Here is a 23,146-nt window from a genome sequence, read left to right as displayed (position 1 = left end):
TGCACAATTGCTACTTAATCACTTCTGTCTCACTATTGGATTTTGGGAAATTACTATATAATCACTACTCATTCCTTCACATTTATTATTGAATTACTACACAATGCTTACATATTCACTGCTGTATGTCTGCACAATCCCTATGGAATTACTACATCCTTCTGTGTGTAGTGTTTTATCACTACTCATCACTATTGAATTACTTTTCATTGCTGCACAACCCTTTTGAAATTACTACTGAAACTCTACATGATTACCACTTCATTACTTTTGTCTTACTATTAAGCAATGACTACATATAAACAACTCATTCCTTGACTTTTACTCTTAAATTACAACATTCTTACAATTTCTGATGATGAAACTGTCCCATTCATTACAATTTACCAGTTCAGTATCATGGTTCAGTATTCAGGTGAGACGTGAAACCAGGGTGTAAAATATCATACAATTTTATTGCAAATTATTACATACATTAATTACAGTACATATTTGATCAGGAACATGTCTTGTGCCATTGAATGCACTTAAAAGAACAGCTAGACTACCCCCAAGGAACCCTCCTCCAACCAGAACTACGGAGTTGTCTCTTCGAACTTGTCATAACCAGACACCTGACTGTCCTCTCTGACACACAAACAGTATTTCTATGGGCTTCTTCGGGTGTCTTGTGAATGCACTTAAGAACAGCTAGACTACCCCCTAGGAACTACCCCAACACACACAAAAAGACCAGTTGGTTAACAAAAAAAAGGACTAGGACCCACACAAGCATAATCCTATGTGATATTACATGAGCGTAATCCATATACAATATGAATGAAACACTCTCGCAAGGCCACTGGAGCTCCATCCACCTGACAGACATGTAGATTATTTCTAACATTTGTCATTTTATTAGATAAAGCACACAAACTATCACTGTTATGTAAATATCATGGTTAAACATACCACATGATTAACCACTCGTCTCTGTGAGAGCCATGCTCATATTCAGAGTGGTTCCTCTGTAATGACAAAAAGCAAAAAAACAAGTGGATCAATTCACAACCTTATTTTTATTTCATGAAACATATTTACAGAGTTCAGTCTTTTACCTTCCTGCCCGACTGTACAGATGTCCACTCAGGAGGGGGGCCCGTGGAACTACAACCTCACCCACCACAATCACACGTGGAACCACCTTTGGCAGAGGCTTGGGAGACACCGGGCGCGACACCTGTGGCTTAGGTGCTGGTATCTCCAGGTGCTGTTTGGTGGCAGCCAACAGCGACTCCACTAGGATAGGCATCCCCATGTCGTCACTGGGGTGTACCTACAAACACAAAACAATGACAAAAAAAAATTAAATATTATTTTGAAAAATGTGACTTTTACTGTCAAACATACTGTGTTGAATAATTTTCTATTTATGATATGAAAATAATATATTGTACTTACACCATCACAACACCACAGCTTGCGGTTGTTCAGGGGGAAGCGGTCAGCGTGGTGAAAATATTTCACACCTTAAAAAAAAAGGAACAAGAAAAGAAACACAGTTTTTGAAAAACACATTTTAAAAAGGCAATGTCAACTTTCTTATTATACAACAGTTAGTTCCGGCCCTGCAATCTGATTGGTCGAGAGACAGTAAAACCATGATGATATTGGAGTACAACATCACTCCCTCTCGTGTGATATTGCTTAAGTAGAAAACCATAATGGGTATAATATTAGAAATTATATGTAAAATATATAATTCTCATAAGCCTTCATAAAACTGTTTAGAACCATGTATCATTATTTTCAAACATACCGAGACGTGCTGACACGCGGTGAAATTCATGCCGGAAAAACTCTTGGATTTCCCCTGGGACTGTCAAGTGTGGGACAAGGTCCCAGCGAAGACCTAAACAAAGTAATAATGGTTAATGACAAAATCATACTGACCTGTACACATCAGCCTCATTAAAAAGAATACATGAATAACCTACCTGTGCAGTTGGCCAGACGCTGCAGACAGTGGCCAGGTATTGGCCAAAAGCTATGCCTCCTTGCTTAGGCGTCTTGCTGGCCGTCAGGTTGTTCCTAGGGGCCATGACACAGACAGCATCAGAGATCCGAGGAAGAACAGCATTTTCATCCTCAGTCCTGAGCTGGTCAGCGCACGCTCCTGGAGTGGACATGACGCCAAAGGTGTAGCAATCCTCTGGCATCAGCACAATCCCATCTGCAAGGGAGTGCAGATGGGACGCCCCTACAAGAAGAACAAGCTGGAACACAAGACAGGATTTCTTTTAGGCTGAAAACACACAACTAAAACTTCTAATCATCAGTGAAATCTTCATGAATTGTACATACCGTCTTGCCTGGGACCTCAACTGGAATGACCAATTTATGCTGGCGCCCAGTGTGCTCAGAAATTGACCGTTTGTGCACTTTGTAGCACCACCCTGTGCCACAAGCTGTTGATGAACATAAAATGGTTTAAAAAAAAACAAGAGACCAAATTCAAAGTTCAAGCACTTCAACACAACATGTGAACTTTTCAAGACACTAAAAATACACAAAGTCAGGAGTTTAACTCAGTCATACAGCAAGGATATACATGAAAAGTTGATTTCAAGAAGGCACGCCACATACATGCACCAGCATCACTGGAGGCCAACTGTCGCTCCGCCATCCTCCACTTAGCCGCCTCAGAGCGACGGTAGGACTTGCCACGGGGCATCTAAAAGTATAAAGACACAGTTATTAAGCATATTAAAATCAAACTGATAATTTACTAATGATTTGACATTGACAGCAGCTGACACAAACACACACATACACACACACACACACAACTGACACACTTTTTTGATTGACAAGGCCAAACAGTTTCACGACCACACTGCATTCTAACTTCTTCAAATACTGTCTACTTGTATTATTACATCAATTATGTCCACAAAAACATAAAGCTTTAATTACATTGGAACATGCTTTGTTAAACACAGTAGGCTATCCACCTTATTTTTCATGGAAACACAGAGGCAAAACAGAAAGCAGCCAGCTTCCGTTTTTTTGGTGCAACACTTCCGGTCCAGCACTCTTACCACTGTGTAAATGGGAATCGCCTTGTTGTTTACCTTGCTGAGTTTAGCTATATATGTATATGTATATATATATATATATATATATATGTATATATCACATTTTTCACGTCACTATATCACCGTTTAGACTAATCTGATGTTTGTAAAGTCTATAAACACAATGACTGAACAAACATTAGTATTTTCTCTGTGTGTAATTAATAACATGGTTATCATAGATTAGCTGGGCTAACTGTTAGCTGTTAGCCGTTAGCAGTGTCTGTAATAACTCACTAAACTCACAAAGTGGCCCGTGAAAAAAATATTTTCTCCAGCGGATGTCTTAATTACAACATGATTGAGCTAACTGGAGTAGTTTCATGTCATATCCGACAACGGGAGGCTTTTAACAGATGATGTCCTGATGTTAGCTTTGCTGCTAGTGTTAACGTTAGCTGTCCCTGTCAGCTGCAGCCACTGATGCTTTCTAGACATCGTGATTTCCCAAAACTGAATAAATACCACACATAGCAACACAAAACTGCTTTGCTAGCTCAATCATGTTGTAACGGCTGGATGGTTGATGCGTACATGCTAATTCAGGTGCTATCAGAGCCGATCCGCGCATCACTATGGCTTAATGATCAACTCAGTCAATTAAAACAACCCGGCCTGTGTTAGGAGTGTATGTGGCTGACAGAAAGAAAGAAAGAAAGAAAAGGGAAAAAAAGATAGAAAAGCAGCGTACACCTCACATATTTATTTCTCACAGTTGCGCACACGTTTGGCTGGCATGCAGAAGCACCGTCTGTGTGTCTGTGTGTCGAGGGTGCGAGCCGCAGCTTCAGCTGCTCAGGTAGAGAGGCTTAGCCCGGTGTGATTTTTCACTGATTCGGTTCTGCAGGTTCTCTGCTGGTACACTGGAGACAGGGATCAAGCAGTTTGTCTCACTCGGGATAGATTGTGCTTTTTTGGTTCATAGTTTATGATTGACGTGCGATTTATTCGCGTTTAGAGGGAATAAATTTCCGTTATAACGGAAACGTGGGCACAGTTATCTAACGTTATACAAAATACACAGACTAACTAACTAACTAACTAACTAACTGATTGACTAACATAAACAACTGAAAATTGAAAAAAAAAATTAGCTTGCACTGTTAGCTCCGGTAAGGGAAAGCATAAGGGAAAGCGGCTGACCAGAAGTCACGCACAAAAAAACGGAAGTTGACCACTATTCACTTCCGTGTTTGAAAATAAGGTGGATATCACAGAGCATTGGACAAATGTAATTCATTTTCATACATTAAACATGAGAAGATTATTTCAATTGGACATTCTCATTTCCCAGAGGACTCAGCTTAAGCATTAATGAGTGTTACACGCCAGTAATATGAAGTTATTTACGTGTTTTGCGGTTAATTCTACCGTGGATCTGTTCATCCCTGCATGCGGAGGCAAACAGGCAGATGAGCTTCGTTTCCTGTTAGATTGAGTGCGACTCATTCATCCAAACTTTGCAAACATGGTCGTGATTTGTAGAGGATATATGTATGTTGTTCACTATGAAATGTGGTTACTATAAATAAATGCATCTCTGTGCAGACACCCCTCTCTCCTAAGTTACAACACATGACTCTGGCCGAGTCAGAGAACAATGGCGGCTAACTAGCCGTTACGCTAACTAGCCGCTTTGCTAACGAACGGCTACGCTAACGAAACGCTACGGTATCTTACTGAGCGGAGCTAGTGACAGTACATTCCAATTGATATAATGTAGGTACACACATAGTTTATATAGCATACAAACCCACATATAATGTCAGAAGCACGAGCAGCATTCACAAAATGACTGCGCTACAAGCAAGCTCCTACCACTTACCGTAATGACTGCCGTGTCCTTATGTGAAGAGGGACAAACAATCACCACGCAGCGCCGGGGAACAAGGTGGAAGCTCCAAACGGAATGTCATTGGATAACATGATCCTTAGCTAAGCCCCGCTCCCTTGGTTACTGTTGCTATGTCTTTCAAGCATTCACTGCCAGCCATGCTCTGTGCATAAGAACTACAGAGTATGCAGCAATATAGCATCGGTTTCAAAGTAAATATCGGAAATTTCTTGACTTGAGCATCTTAGTGATAAAGCCATCATCAATGGAGCTCCGATACTATGACTCACCATGACAACAGGGGAGAAAACTTCCGGGAAAAAATACACAGCTACAGTCATAAAAAGAATCACTGACAGAGTTAATGCGTAACTCATATTAAATGTAACATCACTTTCTTTTCATATTAGCCTTTGAGAAAGTCATTAAATGTTGTTCAATGTTTTTAATAATTGGGTGAAAATGAAATTTAAAAACAGACCCATGATTGCTCCTCACTTTGGTTTTATTCATATTCCACATATTAAAAGAAGTAAAAGTTTACTCAGTCGCTATTTCAGCTTGAGTAGCTTTTACCACCAACAGATGCTGATTACCACACATATAGTCTCCTAACATCCTGTTGAGTAGATGAACATGTGGAAAAAAGCACAGGTGGTGGTCACCTCCACCTCCACCTCCACCACGTCCAACAAAAGGCAGAGAAGCTGGTCCTGAGTCAGGTCGCTGGATGACCAGAGCCTCAGGTCATCACTCACCCCCAGGTCCCCAGGGCCTAAAGGCTATTAATGTTACCCATAATGTTGCAGCAAATTAGAAACACAGACATGGAAAGGGAGTTGTTGACAAAACTAAAAAAATAAATGACTACTGATTGTTGTTTTTGTATCTGTAGAGTTCGTTAAATTACAAGGTGTGGAAATCACAAAATCAACGCCAAATTGAAAAATTTGAATCAAAATGGCCAACTTCCTGTTTGGAGTAGAGCATTGGTGGCAGAGACTTTTTTGTGCATCTGGGCAACTTACACATATGTACACATTTTCATCTTCCTACTCTTATCTCACTATAATTGTCAGGGCACTGTTTCCTGACTAGTCCAACAGGAAAACAGTTGTCACATCTGACTGATTATAGCTCTACCTCCTCTTAGAGACTTAAACAATTGCTTTTTTTTAATTTATCTACAAGGACTGCAGATAGGGCAGAGGACAGACCCCAAAAGATATTTCTGTGTCCTGTGCTGGTTTAATTTCACCAGGCTACAACTGTTTTTGTAAATTGTGTGTGTGGTTGGATAATTATAGAGTAATAAATCATTTCAATTAAAAAAAATCTGTTGTGTTTTCAGTTACTGTATTATATCACAAATATCCTTTAATTTTATTGAATTGTAAATGTATATGAATGGTCAGTGGAATATCCCGAAATGAAATAAATAAAAATAAAAAACAAAAAACAATTTTACAGTAGGCTCTCATTGTCTATTCTGAATACTATGATACTTAAGATACACACAGAGCCTCGTAAAAAACTACTGTGTGTATACACATCATGTATATTCAAGCACTAAAATCTAATTGATCACTATTTAAAATATGCAGTGTTGCTGTAGTGTTGTGACTACATATTTACTATACAAGCAAGTAGTAAAATCTCTACATAATCACTATTTAAATGCCTGTGTAACGAAGCAGTAGTGTTTTAACAGCTTTCACTACTCTGCTTGGTTACTACTGGAAACACTACTGTTTTACTACAAAACTCTACTGGTGTGTCATAAGTAGTGTTGCTGTAGTGTTGTGACTACATATTCACTATATGAGCAAGTAGTAAAAACCTCTACTTGATCACTATGTAAAATATGTAGTGTTGCTGTAGTGTTGTGACTACATATTTACTATACAAACAAGTAGTAAAATCTCTACATAATCACTATTTAAATGCCTGTGTAATGAAGCAGTAGTGTTTTAAGAGCTCTTTCACTACTCTGCTTGGTTACTACTGGAAACACTACTGTTTTACTACAAAACTCTACTGGTGTGTCATGAGTAGTGTATAAACTACAGATTTACTACACAATTACTACAGGTGACTACACAGCCACTACTACACGAATAGGTTTTGTGTAGTAATTTAATAGCAGTTTTTCATGAGGGTAAGTTCCGTGTGTTTTCAAGGGCACTTTAGACATGTTTATATGTTATACAAATGGCACATTATATAGCCTTTAAACAGACTAACTAGACAGACTACTCAAGTTAGTTTGTAGTTAGGATCAGCATCCACAAGAACTGTGTAGATTCAACGTTGGACTGTGAAGAACACACAGAGACATGGATGTATTAAGGAAATAAATCCCTAGGGGGGTCTGGGGGTCCTCCCCCAGAACATTTTCAATGAAGTAGATGCCATTTCCTGTATTCTAGTGCATTTTAACACCATATTAGCACCAGATAATCCAAACTGGCAACCTAAACCACTCTGGGAAAGCTTGCATACCTTCATTGGAATCAATATTCTCCATCCAACAGCAGCAGTTTAGTGTGTTTTGCCAACCAGGAGGGCACTTTAGCACACGTTTTGGCTCCTAAGAGGACACTTTAGCACACGTTTTGGCTCCCAAGAGGGCACTTTAGCAAGCGTTTTTCAACAATTGGGCCATGGGGGGGGGGGGGGGGGGGGGCGACCTGCGATGCACGTGCCACGTGATGTAAACATGGGTAAGCAAAGCTCGTGCTTTTGCTGGTCTCACGCAAGCGCACACACGTGAGCGTGGAGCACAGAGAAGCAGCCAGAGCTACAGGCTACAGTGAGGCTAAAAACAGAGTTCAAATGATGTTTTTCGAAACAACTTTTTATGTCGGGGCTGCAGGACACTTGGATCACTACGGATGAGCATGTTGGAGATATTTTGTGGTTTCAATTTTGTGTTCTTGGACGTTTTAGTCTGGGGCGCCGTCAGCCATTAGGTGTGCTAGCCGCTCCCCCCACCGATCTCCGCAAGTGATGCGAGGACTCTAAAACTTCACCAGGGCCTCCCTCGGCATGAGGGTGAGTAGATAATGGCTGAATTTTCATTTTTGGGTGCACTATCCTTTTAAGCATGGTTTTTGTGGTGGAAATCACACCTCAGTGCAGACCATCTTCCTTTGGGTGACATTTCATTTCATACTGATCTGCACCTCACGGTTGCTGCATCCTTCCTTATTTCTATTTTTGTGCATTGTCAACAAGTAAATACTTTCTCTTCTGTGTTCGTGTAATTCGTTCTAATCAGCCTGCTGCTTGGATAAGGTCATATGTCTTCTCTTGACAATGAGTGCAAAACAGCTGGACATAGATTAAAGGTTGTGTTTTTGGTCTGTGTTTGTGAAGAAACTGAACTCACTTTGTTGTGAGCTTTAGTTGCACAATATAAGAATGTAGACATATGAAAGATAAAGTAACTTTTTTGTGTGGACACGCAAGCTTTGTTTTACTCTCCCACACTCACACTCATTTACTTCCTCTATACTTCTTTTCATTCTTAGCCTGTGGTTGAGATATCTTTCTCCGCCTTTCGTATAAAGTCACTGTAGCAAATGACTCACAACTCAGGAAGAGCTGGAGCTAAGATGTGCTGTAGTGACTCTGTTTTTGTTATTTAACTGCCTTAAATTTTTTCTCTTGTAAAGGTATAAATGTGTGCATCTCTCCAATACACATCTACAATCTTTATTCCTCCCACAGTGAAATGAATATCAGTAAGCAATGGTAACATTCACCCACTGTCTGATTTCTTATTATAATACGTCCATGTCTCCTCTCTCTCCTCATGATATAAGAAGCTAAAGTTTCACTAAATTTACTCTGAAATGAGCTGTTTGTTCTCATTAAAGCAATGAGGTGAAACGTCTCCATCACCTTCCAAAGATACAACGGAATACAAGCTGCTGTAGTGTTTAACTGACCCTGATCAGTTCATGGTTGGTTTGATCAGATCAGATATTCTGCTTCTGTTGATGCAGATAAACACAATAAATAAGAACATGCTCAACACAATGAGTTTATCATCAAGGTTTGTCACAGTAAAAAGACACAAATGACACAAATATTTATACACAATAAAATGTCACTTTACAGTACTGGCCAGTGGTGGAATGTATTTAGGTACATTTACTCAGGTTCTGTGCTTACATATACTTAGATTTTTACCCCATTATATTTCTAAAGCCAAAATTACTTATGTGTGTTCACGTGCTTTCGCTGGTCTTGTGCACACACGTGAACTTGGTGTACACAGAAGCAGTTAGAGCTACAGCCTACAATGAGGCTACAAACAGAGTTCAAATGAAGTTTTTCCAAACAACTTTTTATGCCGGGGCTTCAGGACACTTGGATCACCACGGACGAGCAGTATGGAGATATTTTGTGGTTTCAATTATGTGTTTTTGGACGTTTGAATCTGGGCGCCCAGCCTGCATTAGGTGGAGTTGTGCTGCTACCCCCTCTCCCCTTGGATCTCCACAAGGGTCTGAGGACTCTAACTTCACCTGAGCCTCCCTCGGCATATGGGTGAATAGATAATGGCTGAATTTTCATTTTTGGGTGCACTATCCTTTTAAAAGCCAGACTCCAATATTGAGGTTTGAGCTAAAATGCATGTGTTTGGGAAGTACTGACCATACAACTAGATAAATGAGCCTTGGATTATACTGTCATGCTTGCTGCTTCCGAAGTAAGCAAGGCTGCTCCGTCTGGATGTGTGTGGGTGGAAATCATTTCAAGGAATCATCCATTTCTGCAGTTTAGTTTGGCGGGTGAGTAATGTACATACAGCCATTTACATCAGTGAAGGCAACTCTGCTGGGTTGCAGTCTCTAGCTCAGGCACAGAACAGCAAGCTAGCGCTGTTCATGCAGTGAGCCACCTTGTCACGTCATTTAACCAATCAACACACTATATCTAGCAACAAGGAAACATTTGTAAGGGAAGAGAGGGGGTACAAACATAGCTTTTGTGAACTGCCTTACAATATTGCATGAAATTTGTGAGTTTGTTAACAAATGTTTTGATATAGTCTTGCTAGATGTGGTCCCCAATTAATCTATAAATTAACATGTTTGCTGTTTTTCCTCTGAAAATTCAAGGTAACACAGCATGACTAATTCATTTACAAATTATTTTGTAAAAATTTAAAAATAAAAATCATTTCAACAGAAACACTCCTTGACAAAAAAAAGACTCTTGTGAAATGTCTTGTGACAAAAAGAAAAAAAAAGTGTACAGTCAGAGTTTCCTGTTTTCTGCCCACTCAGAGATAAAATGAGACAACATTTAGTTCACTGAATCATTTCAGTCTATATGAAGATGAGGGTGAATATCTTCAGCTGCCTCTTAGCCTTTATTATGGGCTGTAATGTCACTGCAGGTAACAAGTTTTCACTTTATCTCATTTGTCTTAATACCTTATATTGTCTGCGCTTTTGTTTTTAGAATAATGTATTGTTAATCCCAAAAGATCCTTATGCTCAAGGCTTGTGTCAAGGATGTATTGTATAGCTAATGTATAGAAACAGTCATTAAAAAGGTCATACTAAATGTGTGTTAATTGTTCTGATTGATGTTAACCCAATTAGTAGGGAAGATGTGCTCTAAATATTAGGAAAAACCTTAAAATAAATACTTTATACATTGAGAATTTTTGTGTTTCTTTTGCAGGATTCATCCATGAAGTTGTTGAGGAAAAGAAACCAGTCTCTCTTCGGTGCCCTCACCCTGTGATGGGTAAAGTGACGTGGAGCAGAGAGATTAGAGGACGTAATGCTGACATACTTTCAGCTGATGGTGACGGACAGAAAAGAATCAATGACCCAGGCAAACATTATGATTCACAAGCAGATGAATTTAGATCACTGTACATAAGCAGAACAAATGTTTCAGACTCTGGAAGATACTTGTGTAACAATGAGCCAGCCGTGGAGCTGACGGTGATCCCATCAGGTAACACCAAACATTATCAAAGTTCTGCTTTCATTTTCTTCCTTTTTTGAAATCATGTCTCTGAGCTAAATGCAGTATACACCTTACAGTACACTTTGTCAGAATATTGAGGCAAGATTAGTGTTTAAGGCAAGATTAGTGGGATTCCTCCTCCTGCACTGAAGTGTATTGTACATGTTGAGTGTATTTTAAGTAGCCTGCTCGAAACTTTTACTTTAATAGTTTGTAACATGAATCATTTTTACTGGATACTGTACATTCCGTGATGTTGTTTCACAACACAAAATTTCACATCTCCAGCAATGTTCAAGAAAGTGAACATTGTGAAAGTAAAAGTCCTGCATTCGAAACCTGACTTAAGTAAAATTATGTATCAGCAAGATGTACTTTAAGTAACAGTATTAGATGTGCTGTAAAATGTTTGCTGTCAGTGTTTTATTATCGGATCTGATGTTTTTAGATTAATATTACTGCTTCATCAGTGTCTATGTGTCATTTTACTGCAGTAGATGTTTAAGCTCGCGTTCATTTTAACTCCTTTATATGCAGTTGGGTAGTTTAATCTATTTAATGCATTCTGTAATGGCTGTCCCGTGAGAACCATGAATCTCTAAAAAGTCAGAAAAACATCCCTGTTTTTAGCTTTGTGATGACGCATTTTCCAGGGCTTGATCCTGAATACAGTTAATGATGATGACATTTTACCCACTCCCTCAATGTTTGTCATTTACAGGAACAATCACACTCCAAGCTGCAGTAGGAACCGACATCAATCTGACGTGCCCTGATGTTTCTGGGATGCATCTTCCAACATGGACCAGGCAAAATAGTGGCAGAAAGTTCAGTGAAAATCAGATGGGACAAACGTTGACTTTAACAGATGTGCAGTCTGATGACACTGGACTTTACTACTGTGATGGAAAACCAGCTGCATATCTGACTGTGAAAGATGATCAGTCTAAGAGAGGTGAGAGACAGGAAGTCACAGAGGAACACTCAGTTTAAGCAACCAATGGCAGCCAATGACAACAGGGGCTCAAGGGGACCACAATTGAACTAGATACCTTGGGTTGTTGTGTTAAGAATAATACAATAATTTACATACCTAATATAAGCTGCCCTTGTATGAGTTTTTTAAAGTTCACATTTTAAAAAACAATTTAAAACTGTAATTAATTAATCAAATCATAATCAGTTCATTCTTGAGTCCATGTGGACATTTTTTGCTAAATTTGAAGAAATTCCCTCAAGGCCTTTGAGATATTCTGTTCATGAGAATGAGATGGATACAAGGTCACGGTGACCTTTGACCACCATAATCCAATCAATTCATCATTGAGATATCACAAAAATTAGTAGGACATAAGGTCACTGTGATTTTGACCTTTGACTGCCAAATTCAGATCAGTTCATCCTTAAGCTGAAGTGGACGTTTGTGCCAAATTGGAAGAAATTCCTTCAAGGCATTCTTGAGATATATCTAGGTATCTTTCGGCATCTGCTGTTTACGTTTCGGGACATTATGATTTGGCTCTACATTCATAAGGGAAGCCAACACTTGTCACGGGTGTGATTGCACCCAAATGCAGAACTCAGAGACGCAGGCAGACAGTTGGTAATGACCTTTATTGCTTACACAGATATGCAACAGTTGTGAGGTATTTGGGTTTGGCTTGCTTGTAGTTCCAGCGGTGAGTGAATGAGATGAGAGCAGGCAGTCTGAGAGTTGTGGACTGTACCGTAAGTGCCGGTGGGTCTCTTGTGAGGCTGGTAGTGGGTTCAAATAAACACAAGAAGTTTGTGCTCTAGAGAAAGGATCAACACTCAGTGAAAAACCTAAGCCCTATGATAAGCTATTATGGCAAGGCTTAACTATACAAACCAATGAGCAGTGATAACTAGCATGTCTTTGCGGTCATCGGGTGGGAACCTCCTTTCACCAGTGTTTCGTCTAGTTGGTCCCACGACACCTCCAGGAGGCTAGACAGTGATCTCTAGCGTCCCAGAGACACTCCCCTAATGCCAGGTCTCACTGCTCCCTGCACCAACCCAATAACCTCCTTTACCTTACTTACACATGGCTTTCTCAGCCCAAACAGCACTGTCACCTTCAGCCAAACCCAGGATCCGTACATGCGAGCTCTAGGTAGAAGCAGGGCTGATACTACCTTTCCTAGCACATTCACCATACTCTATTTCACACGCTACATAGCATAACTACAATATAAGCTAAAGTTAAAGGAGTTAAATGAACTTACAGGATCAGCAAGCACACTCACCTTGCTGCATGGCCTCAAACAAAATGGATTCAAATAGGCCACTCCCACACTTAAATACTTCCTCTTCCTGGATTTCCTCCTGAGAGGAAGTGGATCTCTCCACCTGATCTCAAGGAGTTATGTGCCCTGTTTAGTAGTTCCCCCTGCTGTGAGGCTGGTAGTGGAAGGAACCTGCAAGCTTCATTACTTCTTCATAGCTGCTATCCCCAAAATTCAGATGTGTGCCACTGTATGAATATCAGGGTAATTGCCAGAAAGCTAAGGTAAGGTAAGGCTAGAAAGCTTGCAAATAACTTTTTTTTTCTTTTGCTTGTGACCGGAGAGTCACTCGTACAGCATTTCATCCACAACATATCCACATGCAAGCTTCATTACTTCTTTGAAGCTGCAGCTGTCCACAATTAAAATCCAGTTTTGGTTGTTTAGCCAGTGTAGGGCAGTGGTGTAGTGGAGGGTATACTCAGGTATACCCACTTCTTTTTCTATCCAGTTACAGTATACCCACCTATCAGCTAAAAAGCCATTCTAATACATAGGAGAGTATGCCCACTTCCTCATCGGTAACCTACCTATCTACCTAGTAGTACACCCACCTCATCAATTACCACTACACCACTGGTGTAGGGCTACAGCTGACCTCCGTGGCCGAAGAGGGCTCACCTTTGGTGGGGTGTATTTCCTGGAGTTTCACGTTGTTGTGCTGTTGGTCATAGTCGGTGTTTCAGACTAGAGGTTTGAAGATGTGTTTTTCACAGTGGGCAGAGTTTTAGTTCTACTACCTGTAGAAGTAGTGTTCTTGTCATCTTTCCTACTGAGAAAAATCACAGTAATGGGAATATTTTTCAACCACTAAGATAGGTGTTTCTATCTTCCATGATAGAGTGCCGCTTTGTGATGTGCGTGCGCAGCATGACAAATACGAATCTGCTGATGTGACTGTTGTATTTCATGTCAATGGTGATGTGATTACAAAAGTAACTTTATAACAAGTTTTTTACTTTTGGGGTAACTGTAATATGACAGGAATTTTATTAGTAATTATTCATCACTGAAAAAAATGATTATTATTACTGTAATGCGTTACTGCCCAACACTGCCATCACCTGGCCTTCTTGGACATTTCACCCTCTTAACTTAGGTTGTTGTCTGGCCGCATTCCCCCTGACCCCGTCAGACACTATTACACACTGACAGTGTTCAGCCAGGTATTGTGCCGACGTGAATAGGTGGCTTTTTTTGTTGGTGTCTGACACGGAAGTCACTGCCCAAGCATTGGTATTTGATGACTTCAGAATGAGAGAGGGTTGATTAAATCAACTCTTAAACAGACATTATCCAAAATGACAGACAACGGTGTTTCCAACTACCTTTCATTCAACACTTAATATATGTTTCAGTTGAAAGACACCTGCTAATTCCATTAACATGTCACTTGTTAAATGATGCATCATGGGAAATGCAGTTCAATCGTATGATGTGTATTATCCACTGTTAAACACTATGCACTATGTATGTACTGTGTTGTTGTGTTAAGAGTTTTTAATTTATCTTCCAGCTGCTCCTGGACTTGTTTTAATGCTTAAGGTACTCCTCCCCCTCCTCTTCATCACTTCCATCATCCTTCTCCTCATTTGGAGATGCAGGAACAAAAGAGGAGGTGAACATCAGAACATTAATGGAAATCATTTTCAATCAAATTTAAGCTAAGTGAAACTTTGAAAGTTGTTGTCATGAATTATAAATATGAATCAACTTTACATGTTTTAATATTTAATTGCAACACACAGAGTAAAATGATGCATTTCAAATGGAGGTTATGTGAGTGATTGCAAAAATAATAATTGAACATTTACTTTTGTGCATTACTTGTGTTAACCCCTCAGTGGTTGTCATTTAAAGCAGATAATGAATGAGCCTGCACTGAATTAATAAACATTTGTTTTGTAGGAAGTGGTGAACAACAGGCTGTGGCTGTCTATGCTGAGATATCAGACGGATCTGTGTTTGAACCTGCTCAAGGTGAGAAATAAGACAAGATGTTTTTGTGTACAGTTTATTTATATATTTATTTATTTACTGAGCTAATTCGCAACCCCTGTCCCTGGTTAGGCTTTTGCTATTAAAGCTATAATTGGTAATGTTGGAGAGCTAGCAAGATTTGAAAATGGCACCTCCTCTAAGCTCAGTGCTCCGTCCAAAGCCACGGCCCCACAAACTTGAATGCGCATCCTGCACTGCAGTAGGAGTCAGCAGGGCAGAAGAGAGCCGAGTAAAATAACAAATCCCCCCGAAGCAAACAAATAATTACCTGTCCAACAGAAAGACAGCAACCTCTGCATCACTTTTCAGGCCCTTCAGCTCCCTCAGTTGTCTCCACCGTTCAAAAGCTGCCTCCGACTTTCTTTTCTCAGCCTGTTTAGCGGGGCGAGTTGTTACAAGTAACGCTGGAAGTGATACTTTTGGCCGCATTTTCTCTGCCATTGTTCAGCAAACTCATGCTAACTTGGTATTTTTGCTTAGGAGTGTGCTGAATACACGTGACACGTGATGAGTGCACGCAGGGAGGAGGGAGGGAGGGAAGGACAGAGGGGGGGGGCTCGGGCAGGATGAGACATGAAGGCATCTGATTGGTTCTTTCCATTTGCACCGAAAGGCAGGGATTGGTCAGAGTTTTTACAGGCCTGCAGCTGCCACAGAGGTCTGATTTTTTTTCATTCCTTTTTAACACATTATGTATTGACTACTCAGGGTGGAAGGACCATTTCACCCAGTATAATAAGAAGTGTTTCTGAATAGGATTACTAACAATAACTTTAAAACAGAGTTTGTGTGCAAAGTTAAAACAGTTCAGAAACATTAATATACAAAACATATAGATAAAGACAGAATCAGGTCATAAACAATAAGCAAAAACACAAAACAGTAAAGGGCAGTACACTAAATGAGTACAACAATATATAAAAGCCAATGTTCACAGGTTTGTTTCAGTTTCAGACATCGTTTAACTTTTGTGTTAAAAGTCTTGAGCTCTGTCAATGTTTTTATTTCAGATGGTAATGTATTCCATAGTTTGGTACCTATTACTGAAAAGGATGACTGTCCAAATGTTGTCCTGCGTTTCGTTGTTCTACAATTACTGCTTGTTGCACTCCTAGTTCTAATTCTACTGTTTTGTTTGTTTACCAGTTGGCAGAGTATTTCTGGGGCAAGGTTGTTCACACACTTGAAAATCAGTTTTAAAAATGAAAGGCCTAGAAAACTGTCAAAACTTAAAAGATTATGTTTATTGATAATTTGACAGTGGCGCCATGTAGCAGGTTTCTTATCTATTACTTTCAGTGCCTGTTTATATAATGACCTAATTGGTGCAAGTGTTGTTTGATTAGCTTGACCCCAAACGGTTGTACAATATGATAAATGAAAAAAATATCATGGCATGCATGAACTGTTGTGCTGCCTTAAGGGGTATATATTGTCTAATCAGACAAAAGCAGTTTAAATTAGTTTTGACAGTTTTACACAGACTCTTTACATGTTGATCAAATTTCAATTGAGAATCTAAAATGACACCTAAAATTTTAAACTTGTCTATTTGATCTATCTCTATCTCATTAATCTTTATTCCAGGCTATTCATTGGCTTTCCTCTTAAATGATTATTTTGAAGCCACTGTGACACACCAGACATTTTTTTGACTGCAATTCTGCTGCCATCTGAGGAGGTTTTGCAAACACATATACAATTGTGTCATCCGCATACATTTGGCATTTTGCAGCTATCAGGTAAATCATTAATATATAAACTAAAAAGTAAAGGACCCAAAATTGAACCTTGTCGAATTCCCATTTGACAAGTGTGGACAGTTGACAGGATAGAATTAGATCTGACCCATTGCTCTCTATGCTCAAGATAAGATCGAAACCAAGCTATTGTCTCCTCTGAGAAATTAAATGTTTTGAGTTTATTTAGGAGAATTTCGTGGTTGAGTGTCAAAGGCTTTTTTTTCAAGTCCAAGAACACAGCCAGCACTACATTTCCTTCATCTAATGACTGTTTTATAGATTCTGTAAGATAACAGTTTGCCCAGTCTGTTGAATACCCTGCTCTGACCCCAAATTGTTTGGGGTGCAGTAGATGGTTGCTTTCAAGGTAATCAACAAGTTGTTTAGCAACTGTTTTCTCAAGAACTTTTGACAGCACGGGTAAGATGGAAATTGGCCTATAATTGGAGACCAGGTCAGGTGCTCCAGACTTGTGAAGTCAGGGAGTTATAATTGCCTTTTTCCAGGGCTTCAGAAATTCATTAGCTCTGATAGACGAGTTAACCAGATGTGTCACTGGCACTTGAAGAAAAGAACTGTACTCGTACTCGTACTCGTCGTCCTCCACTTATCCGGGTCCGGGTCGCGGGGGCAGCAGCCTCAGCAAAGAAGCCCAGACAGTCCTCTCCCCAGCCACTTCCGTCAGCTCTTCCGCGGGAACCCCGAGGCGTTCCCAGGCCAGCCAGGTGATGTAGTCCCTCCAGCGTGTTCTGGGGCGGCCCCGAGGTCTCCTCCCGGTTGGAGATGCCCGAAAACACCTCCCAAGGGAGGCGTCCAGAAGGCATCCTTACCAGATGCCCGAACCACCTCAACTGGCTCCTCTCGATGTGGAGGAGCAGCGGCTCTACTCCGAGTCCCTCCCGGATGTCTGAGCTCCTCACCCTATCCCTAAGGCTGAGCCCAGCCACCCTGCGGAGGAAACTCATTTCGGCCGCTTGTACTCGCGATCTCATTCTTTCGGTCACTACCCAGAGCTCGTGACCATAGGTGAGGGTTGGAACGTAGATCGACCGGTAAATTGAGAGCTTCGCTTTCTGGCTAAGCTCCCTCTTCATCACAACGGACCAGTTAAGCGCCTGCATCACTGCTGACGCCGCCCCAATCCGCCTGTCAATCTCCCGCTCCATCCTACCCTCACTCGTGAACAAGATCCCGAGATACTTAAACTCCTCCACCTGAGGAAGGACCTCCCCCTGACCTGGAGTGGGCAATCCACCCTTTTCCGGCTGAGGACCATGGCCTCAGACTTGGAGGTGCTGATTCTCATCCCAGCCGCTTCACACTCGGCTGCGAACCGCCCCAGCGAGAGCTGGAGGTCACTGCTCGATGGAGCTAGGAGGACCACGTCATCCGCAAAAAGCAGGGACGAGATCCTCCCATCACCGAACCTGACACCCTCCACCACTCGGCTGTGCCTAGATATTCTGTCCATAAAAGTTATGAACAGAACCGGTGACAAAGGGCAGCCTTGGCGGAGTCCAACCCTCACCAGGAACAGGTCCGACTTACTGCCAGCCACGCGAACCAGACTCATGCTCCTTCGGTACAGGGACTGGATGGCCCTTAGCAAGGGGCCACCAACCCCATACTCCCGGAGCACCCCCCACAGGATGCCCCTGGGGACACGGTCGTAAGCCTTCTCCAAATCCACAAAACACATGTGGACTGGTTGGGCAAACTCCCATGCCCCCTCCAGCACCCTGGCGAGGGTAAAGAACTGGTCCACGGTTCTGCGTCCGGGACGAAAACCACATTGCTCCTCCTCAATCTGAGGTTCAACTATCGACCGGACCCTCTTCTCCAGCACCCTGGAGTAGACCTTACCGGGTAGGCTCAGGAGTGTGATCCCCCTGTAGTTGGAACACACCCTCTGGTCCCCTTTCTTGAAAATGGGGACCACCACCCTGGTCTGCCACTCCAGAGGCACTGCCCCCGATGTCCACGCAATGTTGCAGAGGCGTGTCAGCCAGGACAGCTCTACAACATCCAGAGCCTTGAGATATCCAGGACGAATCTCATCCACCCCCGGGGCTCCGCCGCCTCAGAGTTGTTTGACTACCTCAGCAACTTCTGCCCCAGAAATTGGACGACCCGCCCCCGAGACCCCCGTCTCTGTTTCCTCACTGGAATACGTATTGGTGGGATTGAGGAGCTCCTCAAAGTATTCCTTCCACCGCCCGACAATGTCCCCAGTTGACGTCAGCAGCTCCCCGCCCCCACTGTAAACAGTGTGAGCAAGTTGCCGCCTTCCCCCCCTGAGGCGCCGGACGGTTTGCCAGAACCTCTTTGGAGCCGATCGATAGTCTTCCTCCATGGCCTCACCGAACTCCTCCCACGCCCGAGTTTTTGCCTCCACGACTGCTGCCGCTGCTCTCCACTTGGCCCGCCGGTACCCGTCAGCTGCTTCCAGAGACCCACAGACCAACCATGCCCTGTAGGCCTCCTTCTTCAGCCTGACGGCTCCCCTCACCTCTGGTGTCCACCAGTGGGTTCAGGGATTACCGCCGCGACTGGTCCGAGCGGCCTTGCGGCCACAGCTCGCAACCGCCGTCTCGACAATGGCAGAGTGGAACAAGGCCCATTCGGACTCAATGTCCCCCTCTGCCCTCGGGACGCGGTCGAAGCTCAACTCCTCCCGGAGGTGGGAGTTGAAGATCATCTGGACAGGTTCTTCCGCCAGGCGTTCCCAGCAGACCCTCACTGTTCGTTTGGGCCTGCCAGGTCTGTGCTGCGTCTTCCCCCACCATCTGATCCAACTCACCACCAGGTGGTGATCAGTTGACAGCTCTGCTCCTCTCTTCACCCGAGTGTCCAGAACATATGGCCGCAGGTCAAATGATACGACTACAAAGTCGATCATTGACCTGCGACCTAGGCTGTCCTGGTGCCACGTGCACCGATGGACATCCTTATGTTTGAACATGGTGTTAGTTATGGCCAAACTGCGACCTGCACAGAAGTCCAATAACTGAACACCACTCGGGTTCAGATCGGGCAGGCCGTTCCTCCCAATCACGCCCCTCCAGGTCCCGCTGTCATTGCCCACGTGAGCATTGAAGTCCCCCAGCAGAACAATGGAGTCCCCGGTCGGGGCACTGTCCAGCACCCGTCCCAGGGACTCCAAAAAGGGTGAGTACTCTGAACTGTTGTTCGGTGCATAAGCACAGACAACAGTCAGGACCCGTTCCCCGACCCGAAGGCGCAGGGAAGCAACCCTTTTGTCTACCGGGGTAAACCCCAACGTACAGGCAGAGAGTCTGGGGGCTATCAGAAAGCCCACCCCGGCCCTCCGCCTCTCACCCGGAGCAACTCCAGCGAAGGAGAGAGTCCAACCCCTCTCAAGGACTAGGGTTCCAGAGCCGGAACTATGTGTCGAGGTGAGGCCGACTATATCTAGCCGGTAGCGCTCAACCTCTTCCACAAGCTCCGGCTCCTTCCCCGCCAGAGAGGTGACATTCCATGTCCCAAGAGCCAACTTCTGTAACTGAGGATCGGACCGCCAAGGCCCCCACCTTGGTCTGCTGCCCAATCCACATTGCACCGAACCCTTCTGGATCCCTCTGCGGGTGGTGGGCCTGCAGGGGGACGAGCCCATGTAGCCGGTTCGGGCTGGGCCCGGCCGGACCCCATGGGCGAAGGCCCAAAAGAACTATAATTTTTAATAAATAAGGTATCCAACCCAAAATGATCCTTGGCCTTAGAATGCATTAACTGCATTGTAACTTTACCGATTTCATTTTGACGAGTGGTTTATATAAGGAAACAAAGTTAGTGATCAGAAAAAGGTAAGAAAATTTGTAATTTCTCAACAAGTGGTGAAAAAGTTCAGTTCATTAAGTGCTTGTTGGTCAAATGTTTCAACTTGCAGGTGGGTCAAACCAACATAGTTGCACATACTCTATCATCCATGAAGCTCCAGCACTGGAAAACAACTCTGGTAAAGATTTAACAATTATTTCTCCTGATAGAGATTTGGTTAAATATGCTGCCTATATTCATTTTTATCTTTTCTTACAGAGATTTCACAGCCCAATGAGCCCATTTATTCTCTGATCGACAAACCAAATTAAGGTGACTTTATCGTTGTTTATGTTGGCTTTGTACATTTCTGCAAACGACAGATATGTTACATTACATTTTATCTGTATCAAATGAATGTTTCTAAGTGATATATATGAGCTGAGATGAGATCATGTTTGAGACCAGCAAACACCTCTGTGTTTCCTTCTGGGAATGTGCTAAAAAAAAGTATGTTGTGTATGTGGCCTATTACACAACTCTATTAAAAATAAAAACACTGGAGATGAGAATTAAGTTTTAGCGAACTTTTCTGGGGACACTCAGGGCGTGCAACAACATACACACACAATCAATGCGCACCTAATAGTGCACCAAATGGTGTATTACTCCGATTTAAAATAGTCCCTTATTTAAAAGGTAGGACATACACTACAAAGTGTTTATTTTTTACAGAGGCTTCGCTGCATTTTCTTCTGGGATGATTTCCACAAAAAGTGGTTTTGTATTACCATGACATTGCTGTTTCCTGCCAGAATAGTGCCAGTTGCTTGTTGTTTTTTACATCTCTGCAGTTTAGTGTGACACAAAAAAGTGTTTTTCCCTGAGACATTGTTTCCTGCCAGTATAGTGCCACAAAATGTCTTTACTGAGACATTGCTGCATTTTCTGCAGCTTTTTAGCCACCAAAACTAGTTATTTATATTATATATATATATATTATTTATATATTATATATAACTAGTTTTTTTATTGCCTTTATTGTTCTTATCTCTTTTAACATTCTGTCTTTTCATTCTGTCTGTGTTTTGCTTAGTTTACTTCAGTTTGAGCTTAATTTTGTCCTGCTTTTGCTTGCCCACACTGTTTTGACTCTCTTGCTATAGATATTCCTGCATTTGCTTTGTTTGTCAAAGCACTTTGTAAACTCTTGTTTTTAAAGGTGCTATATAAATAAAGTTATTATTATTATTATTATTATTATTATTATTTTAAGCCCAAACATGATTTTTTCCGAACTGTAAGCAAATGGTTTTTGTACCAAAATCTAACCACACATGAACAACAGTGTTGTTAAAATGTAAAGTTTCAGTATATCGGCTGCATAATAACATTAAAATGTAATGTATCCATGGTTTTTAGATGCCAACATTTTTTTCTTGCCATCTGGTTGTTACTGCATATTGTTTTGTGTATGGAATATTTCATAGGTTATAGTACAAAGTATAATTTAAACACTGCAGCTAATTATTTTTTTAAAAACTGACTAACCTGCTAATTATTGTCTCGAGTTATCAGTTGATCAAATGGTCTATAAGATGTCAGAAAATATTTCTTCAGGTATGATAAATCTGAAATTCTGGATTTATACGGTTGCCTCGACTCACATGTGTATCAGAGGTGAATGATCCCGTATAGCTTTATCAGAATAATGCACTTTAATCAGGTAAAAAAAAAAAAAAAATCTTCTGCAGGGCTTGGTAAAAAAGATTCTGTTAATGCTGCGTAGATTAAAAACTTTCACAGGCTAAAATTAGGTGAAACCAACATTTGGGGAACGTATAATTTTTTAGTGTGTATTATGCGCTGTATCATTTTCTCTAAATTACATTATTTTTTCAACACATTCACAATAAAATGCTACGTAAATGCTGTTCAGTATCATGAGAAAGCAGCTGCTGTAGATTATCACCATTATCCTGTATAATGTATTGTTTTTTTGTAACATTAAAAACAGTTTTTTGGTCTTTTTAGGACATAAAACTCAATTTTAACTTTTTTGTTTGTTTTACAGAAAATCCTCAGGACTTAATAAAGAATGTGTCACCATCTGCAACTGGACATCCATCCAGCAGCTCTGCTATTTATGTTATAAATTGTGTTTTAGCAACATTTATTTTAAAAGAATTAAAAAAACACAAACAAACAAAAAATTTATATATCAGCACTTTGTTTTATTATTTCAATAGGTCCAAAGTTAATTTGACTCTTTCGAATTTATAATTTTATTTAAGTTTGTGTGAATTTGTTATTAAAATAATGCAATAAATCATATTTTTGACTTTAATTGACAGATACATCTGAACAAATCTG

At 41.4% G+C, this 23,146-nt stretch overlaps 2 protein-coding genes across 2 annotated transcripts; one reads left to right on the top strand and one right to left on the bottom strand.

Annotated features, from left to right (window-relative positions):
• Window positions 1-310: 310 nt before the first annotated feature.
• Window positions 311-4,998, bottom strand: LOC144467439 (uncharacterized). Its single transcript, XM_078176023.1, has 8 exons — window positions 4,942-4,998; window positions 2,626-2,713; window positions 2,344-2,447; window positions 1,977-2,255; window positions 1,799-1,891; window positions 1,441-1,508; window positions 1,098-1,315; window positions 311-1,007 (listed from the first exon to the last, which is right to left on the bottom strand). Exons 2-5 carry the CDS (start codon window positions 2,711-2,713, stop codon window positions 1,862-1,864), a joined length of 501 nt encoding a protein of 166 aa, XP_078032149.1. The 5' UTR covers window positions 4,942-4,998; the 3' UTR covers window positions 311-1,007; window positions 1,098-1,315; window positions 1,441-1,508; window positions 1,799-1,861.
• A 4,522-nt stretch (window positions 4,999-9,520) lies between these two features.
• Window positions 9,521-23,026, top strand: LOC117264145 (uncharacterized). Its single transcript, XM_033637979.2, has 8 exons — window positions 9,521-10,363; window positions 10,654-10,935; window positions 11,669-11,902; window positions 14,770-14,871; window positions 15,162-15,233; window positions 20,904-20,972; window positions 21,053-21,106; window positions 22,848-23,026. Exons 1-7 carry the CDS (start codon window positions 10,297-10,299, stop codon window positions 21,103-21,105), a joined length of 879 nt encoding a protein of 292 aa, XP_033493870.1. The 5' UTR covers window positions 9,521-10,296; the 3' UTR covers window position 21,106; window positions 22,848-23,026.
• Window positions 23,027-23,146: the final 120 nt, after the last annotated feature.

This window comes from Epinephelus lanceolatus, chromosome 16, assembly GCF_041903045.1.
Source record: "Epinephelus lanceolatus isolate andai-2023 chromosome 16, ASM4190304v1, whole genome shotgun sequence".
Taxonomy (NCBI): Eukaryota; Metazoa; Chordata; class Actinopteri; order Perciformes; family Serranidae; genus Epinephelus; species Epinephelus lanceolatus.
The sequence above is the reverse complement of the archived record's forward strand: the minus strand, read 5'-3'. Positions and strand labels throughout refer to the sequence as shown.

Bases quoted from the DNA above. Each gene is read 5' to 3' on its own strand.
- LOC117264145 (XM_033637979.2), top strand. From the start codon at position 10,297: ATGAAGATGAGGGTGAATATCTTCAGCTGCCTCTTAGCCTTTATTATG. The intron at 14,872-15,161 runs GTGAACATCAGA...TTTGTTTTGTAG, and splicing joins ATGCAGGAACAAAAGAGGAG to GAAGTGGTGAACAACAGGCT. The intron at 15,234-20,903 runs GTGAGAAATAAG...TTCAACTTGCAG, and splicing joins TGTGTTTGAACCTGCTCAAG to GTGGGTCAAACCAACATAGT.
- LOC144467439 (XM_078176023.1), bottom strand. From the start codon at position 2,713: ATGCCCCGTGGCAAGTCCTACCGTCGCTCTGAGGCGGCTAAGTGGAGG. The intron at 2,448-2,625 runs GTATGTGGCGTG...GTTCATCAACAG, and splicing joins CTCCAGTGATGCTGGTGCAT to CTTGTGGCACAGGGTGGTGC. The intron at 1,892-1,976 runs GTAGGTTATTCA...TACTTTGTTTAG, and splicing joins GCGTCTGGCCAACTGCACAG to GTCTTCGCTGGGACCTTGTC.